We start from the raw sequence: 12,012 nt of genomic DNA on the forward strand, positions 1-12,012 counted from the left end.
GTTTGAGACCACTGGCTTAGATATATATTAATGATTAACAGTGTATCAAATTGCACCTGTAAGTAGGACTTGGTTTATCCAGGTCAAGATGTTCATAATTCCCCCAGTATTTTACTAAAGGCTCTGTTGAACGCAGAGCTTTTTGTAAAATACATTTACAGTACATGTGTATTTGCCAGCACGTATAGTGGGAGCATTGATTTCACAAACCTATACATTCAGAAGAGTGGTATCAGCGGCTTTTGCATATAAGTGCAATTATACATGGAAGTGCCAATTTTTCACCACTGTTGTGTTAATTACTCTTCAAAAGTAATTAATTACAGTTACTAACTTCTCAACTTAAAGTAATTGGTTACAATAATTAAATTACTCATTTAGGAAGGTAAACGATTATTGATTACAGTTATCTGCTTAGAGTAACTAAGGGCCTGATTATGGAAACAGTGCCTGCCACAGTAGAAGCCTGCGGAATTGGTGCCTACCGCCATGTCAATCACCGGTAGGCACCATGTCCAGAATCACATCCCAAGAAAGTGTTTAGCTTGAGGGTAAGGGAATATGTTCTTGCTTGGCAAACCATACAAATCCTCTAATTCCTCAAAAGTACAAAATTCTCCCACATCAAGCTCTATACTTACCCATCACCCCACAATCTGGGAAAATGACACCTATACCAGAACCCATAATATCAAGACTACAATACCAGATATAGCCAATCTATTTTTTATTTTATTTCTTCCATTTGTGTGTCGTACATACCTATACAAGCTCTAGGTGAGGAGGTGGAGCTTGGGCAGGGCCAAAATCCACACCAGCATTCCCCCCTTTCATCAAGAGAATGCATGTGGATACCTTAACTTATTATCAATGATGGCCTTACAACTGCTCCCAAATACATCTAGATTTTCTATAAGTGTTCATTTGGGGCATATTTTTATAGGAGGGATTAAAGGAGGTCTTAATCCATTGTTTTTCCCCCTCTGAATGGAAAGTACAGAAAGATTGTGGCCTCTGCAATTATTTGGGATCATTTTGCAGGGGTAGGACTGTAAATGGCAGGCATAGCCCTGTGAATGTTGGCAACACACAGGTAAATTCTAATATGCCCTTTACACATGTGTACAGTATGTGACAGCACTTACACATGTAAATTGCCACCTTCCCTCTGTTGAATTTTTTTTTTGCATTGCCAATTGTACAGTGGAAGTGCCTGCTGCACGCAACCACATCATATATGCACTTTTTTGCATATATTGTACAAAAGGCTCTATGCTGGCAGATAACTTTCCAAAAATACTAGCAGAATTATACATGTCTTGACCCGGACTTATCAATTCCGATGAGTATGTTGTATCTACAATGAGTCTTCAAACACTGATACACTTACCACCTCCTTTGTACAGTAGAGGACAGTAAGTCGAGCCAAACTATGCCCATTCCCGGCTCATTTAGTACTTCGCGGTTCTAGGTGGATTACAATAAGAGGAGTTTCTGGCTCATTTCCCACTCCATAATATGCAGTTAGCATGTCAATTAGAGGGAGGAAGCACTAACGGGCTACAGAAGGAAGGGAGGGGACATAGGATGGAAGGATGGGGGAAAGATATACTGAGATGGGGAGGGAATAGAAAGGGAAAATTGTTAAGCATGGGTATGAGTGAGAGGGAAAGAGATGGTGTACATGGGGAAAGGAAGAAAGAGGAGAATTCTTGGACGTGGTGATGGGAGAGAAGTAAGGTAGAGAGAGATAAGAGGGATAAATGTTGGATGTGGTGGTGGAGAGTAAACAGTGGGACAGATGGAAATGGATGCAAGAGAAAGGAATGTTGGACATGGTGGTGGAGGGAATGGAAGAAGAGACGTGGCATGGAGCTGGAGAGGGGTGATAGAAGCAGAAATGTTGGACATGGGGCTGGTGGGCCGGGGGAAAGATGCTGCACACAGTTTGGGGGATAAGAGAGGGAGAAGTATTGGATGTGGCATTAGAGTGGGTGGGAGAGAGGCACCCTAGATTCCTCTCTCTTTCCCCACTCCCTTTGCAGCAAGGGAAGGAATGAGAGAGAGATGGTGGACAGTGAGAGAAAGACATTGCACATGGGGGTGGAGGAGAGAGGAAGAAAAGCTGTGCAGTGGTGGGGAGGGGAAAAAGAGTGCACTTTGTGTAGTTTACTTTTATGGTTACCATTGTATATTATTATTAAGATTATATTGTGTGTATATGAAAAATGAATGGCAGAAATGGTGTTTACTATTAGTACTATTATTATGGGGGTGAGGTCTGGGAAGGAGCTTGGGTAGGTCTGGGGTGGGGTCTAGGGCGGAGCTTTTGGGCCCCCAAACAAAAAAGCGTTCCGCTACCTATGCCTAGCCTGGTCAATATTTAAATCGCATCAGTTTTCCATTTTCCTATTGTGCTGCAAAAAGCTATCCAGGCTGGCTCAGGCAATATTTGGTTTTGCTCAACAGAAATGCTACCCCCTGCATATGTTTTTTTGCATACCAGCCAATTTTGCAGAATAAAAGAAAGCCAAGCTGTCCAGCAGCAGAATTAGTTTTTCACTCAAATGACTGACATTTTGGTTGCCTTTCAAGTTTTGTCACATAAAAACTTTTTGTTTTATTGAAGTTAGCATTTTTTTGGATTCAGATGTTCTGCTTTTTTTTTTTTTTTTTTTTGCACAAAGTTCTCTATATTGATTGTAATATTCAAACATTAAGAATAACAAAATGTTCTACCCTTTTATAAGAAACCTCTCACATCAAACACAAAAATGTTTCCTTACCACACAGTTTATTCTGGAACACCGATGTCAGGGTTTCAATTTGACTGAAATTAGCCACTAAAAAAACATGTTCGTCATGTGGCTCGCTTCCGATTGACTTCAGGGTGTTCCAATCAACTTTTCCTACACCAATAGCAAAAATCAGTATGCCCGAATTCCGGGCTTTAGCTGCAATGTTAGCCACAGAATCCTGAGGTCTTCCATCTGTCACTATCATGGCAATTCTCGGTACATTCTGGCTTGGCGGCCGAGCCCCCTCAGCCTCCGAAAATGCAATGTTCATCGTGTACTGTATGGCCAGCCCAGTCATAGTCCCTGTAGCCAGGTGCATCATTCTTCTGACAGCATTTTCCACCTCTGCTTTCCTTCTATAGGTCTTCAAAGAAAACTCTTGCTTGACTGTGCTTCCGTACTGGAGAAGACCCACCCTGGTCATGTCGGGACCAATGTCCAGGAATTTCAAAATGGTTATGATGAACTCTTTCACTTTCCCGTAATCATAGGGACGTACACTGCGGGAGCTGTCAATGATGAAGACAAGGTCTAGAGGTTTCTTATCGCAGGCATTCTCTAAAAAAAATAAAATGACAAGCAAAGTTAACAAACTACATTGTTATGATTTATTCAATTTAGGGGTGCTTTTACTAAAGGGTGATAAGGTTTGCACTTAGGTCCAGATTCTATAAAAGATGTTGCAGCCCAGGGCACTAAATGCTTAGCGCTCTGGGAAGTGGTAAAAATCTCTACTGTGGCTTAGTAAAAGAGGGAGTTAATTATTTTAAAAGCTTAATTGGCACTCATAACAAGCACTTAGCATCTCATAATTGACTTAAAATTAATAGGATGGTAGGCGCCTAACTCAGTAGGTGCCTACCAGAAAGTAGGCATGGTTAGGGGCAGATCACGGGCATGTTTGGCATGTACAGTAGGTACCTATTTTGTAGTTAACATAAGAATTGCCATCAAGCCCCATATCCTGTTTCCAACAGTGGCCAATCCAAGACCCAAGTACCTAGCTAGATCCCAAATAGTAAAATAGATTTTATACTGCCTATCCTAGGAATAAGCTGTGGACTTCCCCATGCCATGTCAATAATGGCCTATGGACTTCTCTTTTAGTAAATTATCCAAACCTTTTTTAAACCCCGCTAAGCTAACTGATTTCACCACATTCTCCAGCAACGAATTTCAGAGTTTAATTATGCATTGTCTGAAGAAATATTTTCTCCGGTTTGTTTTAAATCTACTGCCCTCTAGTCTTAGTATTTTTGGAAAGAGTAAACAAGTGATTCACATCTACCCTTTCCACTCCACTCAGTATTTTTTTGACCTTTATCATATCACCCCTGAACTGTCTCTTCTGCAAGCTGAAGAGCCCTAGCCGCTTTAGCTTTTCCCCATAAAGATGTCATCCTATCCCTTTTACCATTTTCATCACCCTTCTCTGTACATTTTCTAATTCTGATGTAAATGGGAAATTCAATCATGTCACACCACTTCTAAAAAAAAATGCACACTTGTTGCCCATAAACCATAGAATTTATTTATTTATTCAATTTTCTATACCACGCTCCCAAGGGAGCTCAGAACAGTTTACATGAATTTATTCAAGTACTCAAACATATAATATAGCTCTAATAACCTTCAAAGTTCAAATGTCAAAAGCACCTTCATTTCTGGAAAGAATACTCGCTCCTCATGTTCCACCTAGATCCGAGGATAAACATTTACTCTCTGTTCTTTCCTTAAGAACCATCAACACTCGACGAGATACGATCTTTTCTGTGACAGCTCCTCATTTATGGAACTCGCTGCCAGCACATTTGAGAGAAGAAACTAATCTAAACAGATTTAAAGGAAATCTTAAATGCTTTCTTTTTAAAGATGCATTCGAATGGTAAAAGCTACAAGGCCACTAAATTATATGCGTGCTAACCCGTTATTCCCTTTAATATTCTCCATTGTAGTTCTTCCCTCTTTCCTTTTGTTCCTGTCATTGTCTATTTGTCTATGTTACAGTCTCTCTGTTTGTCATTCCCTCTTTTGAATTTTGTACATCGCATTGAATTTATATTGCGTTTTAATAAAAAACATTTATTAAAAACTTGAAGTGAATAATGAATCTATAAAACACACAGTAAAAAAAAACCTGTGGTATGGACCCGACACAGTCTGTGTTTCAGGAATGAGTAACCTTCTTCTGGGGTCCGATCAGATTGGTTGGTTTTTCCTGTGGAACAGTTTGGTGACTTTCTTTGTTTGGTTTTTGCCTTTTCTAATTCCACTGCATCTTATTTGAGACAAGGCGACCAGAAATGCACACAGTATTCAAGGTCCAGCCATACCATAGGGCGATAAAAGGCATTATAACATTTTCATCTTTGTTTTCCATTCCTTACTTAGGTGCCAGTATTTAAGCCAAGAAAACCCTGGCATAAATAAGGTGCGCCTAAGGTTAGGATGTTTATACCAGTGCCTAAGTCCACCTTAAGGTGTTGCTAAGCCTGATTCTATAAATGGCGCCTAACTTAAGATTGACATGCACTAAGCCCCACGTACCTTGGTGTCTATGCTTTAGGCGCCATTTCTAGAATCAGGACTTTAGGGCATAATTCTATAGAGTGGATACTAGCATTTACATGTGCTATTCTATAAATACAACTACAACAATTTTTTATTTCTGTAGTGCTACCATGAGCACACAGTGTTGTACATTAGACATGCAAGAGATGGTCCCTGCTCTAAAGAGCTTACAATCTAATTATGACAGACACACAGGACAAAAAGGGGAGTCAGAACTTAGTGCTCATGTTGGTAGGGTTAGGATTTAAATGCAGCTTCAAATAAGTGGACTTTGAGCTTGGATTTAGATACCACCAGAGACAGAGCCTGACGTAACGAGCCAGGCAGGTTGTTCCAGGCATGCGGCGCAGCAAAGTAAAAAGGACAGAGATGGGAATTGGCAGTAGAGGAGAAGGATACCGACAGGAGGGACTTGTCTGACAGAGTTCCTGGGGGGGGGGGAGGGGGAGTATAGGGAGTAATAAGAGAGGAGAGATACTGAGGATCTGCAGTGACCATTCGGATCTTTATCTGCCATCATCTACTATGTTATGTTACTACATATTTTGAATGTCAGTAAGAGGAGCCTGAATTGTATGCAGAGAAGGACAGGGAGCCAGTGACGTGACCTGAAGAGAGGAGTAATACCCTGGCAGGATATGAGGTGCAGAGCAGCGTTTTGAACAGATTGAAGGGGAGAGATATGGCTTAGCAGAAGACCCGCGAGAAGCACATTACAGTAATTCAGATGAGAGGTGACGAGAGCTTGGACGAGGGTTTTGGCAGCATGTGCTCAGAAAGGAAAGGACAGATTTTAACAATATTATAAAGAAAGAAATGACAAGTTTTGACAGTCAGTTGGATAGCAAGGAGAAGGAGAGAGAGACGAGAGAATGAGACAGGGAGGATGAGAGTGTTATCCACCAATAGAGAGAATGGGGGAAGGGGAGAGACGGGTTTAGGAGGAAAGAGATGGAGTTCAGTCTTGGCCATGTTTAATTGTAGATGGTGGCAGACATCCAGGTAGCAATGTCAGAGAGGCAGGCTGAGACCCGGGCCTGGATTCTCGTAGAAATTTTAGGTGTAGAGAGGTAGATTTGCGAATCATCAGCATAGAGGTGGTACTGGAACCCGTGAGAAGAAATTAGATATTCTACCTAAAGTATATGTTACAGTAGGTGTAAATATAGGAATCTGGGCGGAGGACGAGTGAAACTCAGTTTATAGAATACTACAAGACATGTTATGGGTGAATTTGTGGGACTTTTGGCACAAGTACTTACACCAGCTGTAAGGCTAAATTATAGAAATCAAAGGAGAGTTCAACAGGAAGCAATCTCAAGACAAACACAATAGTCAAACTAGAAGTGGGATGGGACAGTGGATTTCCCAAAGAAAAAGATGATTAATACTATCTTGCAAAATGTAAATTTATTCAGTTCACCCACAAAGGTGTAGACCCGACACAGTACTGCGTTTCGCCGTACAATACACTTGCCTTAGAGGTCTACGACTTCCTGTTTTCGGTAGTTCTGGATGCTGGTCGAGGGAAAAACGTTGCATCAGAGTCTGCGGGACGCTGGAGAAGGAAAACTGCAAGGCCGGTCATGGGCGACCTGCAAGATAAGTTAGAAGTGTGCATTTAACCCCTGAGGCAGGCGTATTGTACGTCGAAACTCAGTACTGTGTCGGTTCTACACTTTTGTGGATGGACTGAATAAATTTACATTTTGCAAGATCGCATTGCTTGTCTTTTTTGTTGGGAAATCCATTGTCCCAACTCACTTCTAGTTTAACTACAGGCTAAATTATAGAACAGGCATCATGTAGGCCCCCACTGAACACCTCCAGAATTACAGAATTACCCTTTATCGTACAGTGAGTGCCCAAATTATCATGCAGTAAGTACAAAGCCTGTGCGCTAACAGTTGTGGGTATTCTCAGCCAGCATCTTCCCACACAGTTATCACAGAGAAAATATCTTTCCATGTGGTAAGTTTATCGACTGTTGTGACAAACGTACTGTAATCCCAAGGTTTATCACAGGAAAATTCAGGAAATCATACAAACCCCGGTGTAGAAGGGCAGACCAGGTCAGAGCCCATGACAGTAATTTAGCTGACTACCCTATGATTTATTTATTTATTCATTTATTTATTTATTCGATTTTTTAGCCCATCCTTCCAAAGGAGCCCAGAACGGGTTACAAAGTACATCCATAATAATCCAGACAGAGCAAAGATGACAGTTTACATAAATTACAATATAGTCATGACAATAAAACATATGTACTAAGTAGCATCTGGTGAGATTAAGTGACATAGGTGCGTTGACTGGGTGGCATTTCAGGGTGAATGACTTTAAGGCGCTGGGTTAGTAAAGAGGAAGGTTTTCACGGCCTTTCTGAAGTTCCAGAGTCCATCTAGTGATCTGACAGATGGAGGGATTGTGTTCCAAAGTTTGGGTATGAAATGTGAGTAGGAGCATTTGCAGGCGGTTTCAGTTTTGAGGGAGCGGCCAGTCGTTTTTCTCCTTGGGACCTCAGTGGTCATTTTGGGAAGTAGATTTGTAGTTTAGTTTTCATGTAGTACGGAATCATTTCATGGAAGGTTTTGAAAGTGAGGAGCAGGGCCTTGAAGGTGCAGCATTTTTGAATGGGCAGCCAGTGCATGGAAGCTAATGCAGGGGTAACATGGTCATGGATGCCTAGGTTTTTCAGAAGGCGGATTGCAGCGTTTTGCACCCTTTGGAGGCGGGAGAGAGTTTTGGTAGGCAGGCCCACTAGTAGAGTGTTACAATAGTCTACGCGGGATAGAACAAAAGCATAGAGTAGTTGGGCAAATTCAGGTTCTGAGAAGAAGGCACATATGGTTTTTAGCTGGCGGAGGTAGTAGAAGGAGGATGATACTAGTTTGGATACGTGATCTGTCATTGATAAATTAGAGTCAAGAGTTACTCCTAGGCTGCGGAAGTTGTCTTTGGGTGTAAGGGTGTTTGTGGCCCAGGAAAAGGACGGACGGGGATATACGCATAAATCTTTGTGGATCCATTTAACTGTAATTTGTTTACGGTCATCCAAGACTTTATTTCAGTTAAGCAAGACTGGAGATATTTGATTTGTGTGTCTCGGTGAGTAGGTCGTCAGCGAAGGAGTGGATTCTGATGCGGTGTTTACCCGCTATGTCCAATACTGGTTTGACATAGAGGTTGAAGAGGAGAGGTGAAAGTAAAGCTCCCTGAGGCACTCCATAGTGGAGTGGTTTGGGTTCAGATAAGGATTTTCCTAGTAGTACTCTCTGCGATCTGTCGTTCAGGAATGAAGAGAACCATTGAAGTGCATTGTCACAGATTCCACTGAGGTCTAATAGTACCAGCAATGCATCATTTACATCATCTAGGATTTTCCAGCAGTCATCTAGGATGTCCAAAAGCACAGTTTCTGTGCTGTGGTGTTTCCTGAAGCCCGATTGGAAGTTGGAGAGGGTGACGTTTGTCTCCATGAAGTCTTGCAATTGCATGAGTACAGTCTTTTCCAACATTTTTAAGATGAATGGGAGGTTTGAGACAGGTCTGAAGCTGCTTGGGTTGTCTGGGTCCATGGTTGGTTTTTTCAGGAGTGGTTTTACTATGGCTGATTTCCAGCTCCGTGGAACTACACCTGTCATAAGGGACTCATTCATTAGGGGTACGATGGATTCCAGGAATACTTCATTTGTGTTCAGCAGTGTAGTGGAGGGACATGGGTCCAGGATCGAGGTTGCGGGGCGTACGGAGTTGATTATAGTTTTGAGGTCGTTGTGGGAGATCGGTTTGAAACTGTTCAAGGTTTCCATCTTGGGTGGATTATCATCTTGGGCAGTCTCTGGGATGTATGGGAGTGCTTTGGCCTCAGAGTCCAGATTTGCACGTATCTTTGATATTTTGTCATGGAAGAAGGTGGAGAGGGATTCGCAGTCTAGGTTCGTTTGCAGGAAATGCATTGGACCTTGGGATAAGGAGAATAGGTTTTTTCGTTAATGAGAAGATGGCCTTTGATCTGCTTGGGTACTTTGATAGTAGAGCAGTGAAATGAGCTTTCTTTACTTCATATATGGCTAGTTTGTAGTTTTGCAGCAAGTTTTTCCAGGAGGATTTGTCCTGGTCACAGAGTTTTGCGCCAAGTATTTTCTGCTTTTCTGACTCTCCTTTTTTGTACTCTCAGGTCTTCTGTAAACCAGGGTGAAGAGAATGGTCGTGAGTTAGGTTTAATCACCTTGACTTTTGCTAGGTTCTCATAGAGTGCTTTAATGCCTGAGTGCCAGGTCAGTGCCTTCTCTTCTAGGGAGTTAGTGCCTAGTTGTAGTTTGGAGATGCCGTGGGAAAATGTGGTTGGGTTTACTGATTTTGGGTCGAACGTAATTGTTTCCTGGGAATTTGTTTGGTCTGCTGCCTCTTTAACTCTGGTGTGCAGGCTGAACGTGATTATATGGTGATTGGTCCAGGGAACCACAATGTTTGTCGGCAAGGATGTTTTCTGGTCAATTTGTGGGACGTCTGGGAGAAAGATTAGGTCCAGTGTATTTCCAGAGGAATGAGTTGGAGAGGTGACTTGTTGAGTGAGTCCCAGATCTGACAGTGTTTTGATGAAATCTCGTGGGGCGCCCATGACATCTGGGTAGTCCGCGAAGTTGAGATCGCCTAGGACTACGATTTGTTTATGGATTACGGATAGGTTGCTTATAATGGTTAGCAGTTCATCGAGTGCAGACATAGGAGAAGAGGGTGCTCTGTAGACTAGTATGATTGTAATTTTTTTGTCGTGGCCTATTGAGAAAACGAGGCATTCTAAGTCTGGTAGTGTTATGGTGTGTATTTGGTGTGGGTTTAACTTGGATTTGGCGATCGCTGCCACCCCTCCCCCTCTCTTGTTGGGACGGGAGCATGCCAGTGCTTGGTAGCCTTGAGGGCATAACGCACCCAAGGTGGCTCCAATCGTTGTCTTTGAGCCATGTTTCCATCACTAGTAGGAGGTCCCAGTTGTACTCTGTGATGGCATCTGTGAGAACGAGATTTTTGTCGTTTACGGATCTGGCATTCACTAGGGCTGCTGCGACATTGTGTGCAATGGGGGCATATGTGTCAGTTTTGATCTTTATGAGGTTGTGGGTATTCATTTTCTTGGGCTTTGCGCGGTAGCAGCTTCTTAGGTCTCCATATCGACCCTGGCCAGTGATGGTGGGTATGTGGTATGCCATCACGGGGAGTATGAGTGTGATGGCTAGAAAGGGGCACGGTGTATTGACTTGGTTGTGTGTTGAAGAAGAAGTTGACTGCATGCTACAACAGGAGCCCCTAAGGGCGGAAGAGAAATGAGCTGTGAGCTCTGGGGAGAAGGGGTGGGGCTTCCCACCAAGGAGGATCAGCAGAGAGATGGAGCCTAACTGTGCTGAAGTGAGAAGTTGAACTAATGGAGCCCCGGGCCCTTTAAAGGACTGAAATGAAGCAGGGTAGGCTCTGGGGAGGAGCTTTCCGCCGAAGAGAGCTGGTCAGAGGTGGAGAATCGGTGCAGTAAGGGGGACAATTTGGTCTCCCTTCTCCTCACTGTGCTGAGATTCAAAAATGAGCCGTTGGAGCCCTGAGCCCTGTAAAAGGCTGAATTGAAGCAGGGCAAGCTCTGGGGAAGAAGGGGGCGGGGCTTCCCGCCGAAGAGAGCTGGTCAGAGGTGGAGAATCGGTGCAGTGAGGGGGACGATTTGAGTAGTGAAGATGGGACAGAGACAGAACAGGAAAAGTTTGTCTTACCTGAGGCAATGCCAAAGCAAGGCAGGAAAGCTCTGCCCTGCTATTACCCTGTGCCTTTAAAGCAGAAACCAGAAAGAAAGTTTTCTCCCAAAATAGTGACATCTGCCTGGGATTTTTAATGTATACCAACTAGACAACAGGGGATTTTTTGGAGATAACTTATAAATACTTACATTCAACAATCTTAATTTAGCACATGCTTTAATTTTTTTAAAGAACTAGTAAATCAGTCCATTTATACTGAACATATGTTTCAAAAAGGTTGAAGGCAAGTTGCACAACAGTAATATTGTCCCCCGATGAAGGCCTTACTGGCTGAAATGCTCTTAATTAGGTGAGAAGCTTTGGGCAGTTCATGGTCCCCCAACGTTGGCTCTGGCTGACAGGCCATCAAGATAAGTGCTGTTGCTCGTTGTTGCTCAGTGTGTTAAATATTTTTAGAATTGCATACAATCAATGAAAATTGTACTCCCTTAGTTAGTTACATACATTTTTCATTTTGTTTTATTTTAATAAATAAATTATCAATTAATAAATGAATAACAAAGACTTTAGGGTAGGAAGGAGGTTTTGAAGTAGATGATTACATCACATGTATTCAGAATGAAGACTTGAAATAACATCCAGGTCTCTTTACTGAGAATTATGCATATTTATGAAACTTCTACCTCCCCTTAAATTATAGGGATGAGTGCTTATTGCTGAATCAGGTAATGATTCATATGTTCAGTATAAATGGACTGATTTACTAGTTCTTTAAAAAAATTAAAGCATGTGCTAAATTAAGATTGTTGAACATAACTATTTATAAGTTATCTAAAAAAAAACTCCTGTTGTCTAGTTGGTATACATTAAATGTGGGTTGAATAATCTATAAATTGATC

The 12,012-nt window shown here is 42.2% G+C and overlaps 1 protein-coding gene across 5 annotated transcripts in view; it reads right to left on the reverse strand.

The window, feature by feature from the left end:
- Positions 1 to 12,012, reverse strand: part of MATN2 (matrilin 2) — a 179,932-nt gene that overhangs the window by 83,777 nt on the left and 84,143 nt on the right. For all 5 annotated transcript variants that reach the window (XM_033934328.1, XM_033934326.1, XM_033934329.1 and 2 more), the window contains exon 3: positions 2,787 to 3,356. In XM_033934328.1, coding sequence (XP_033790219.1) covers positions 2,787 to 3,356 — 570 coding nt within the window. The remainder of the gene's footprint in view (positions 1 to 2,786; positions 3,357 to 12,012) is intronic.

Source organism: Geotrypetes seraphini, chromosome 2, assembly GCF_902459505.1.
Source record: "Geotrypetes seraphini chromosome 2, aGeoSer1.1, whole genome shotgun sequence".
NCBI classification, from domain to species: Eukaryota; Metazoa; Chordata; class Amphibia; order Gymnophiona; family Dermophiidae; genus Geotrypetes; species Geotrypetes seraphini.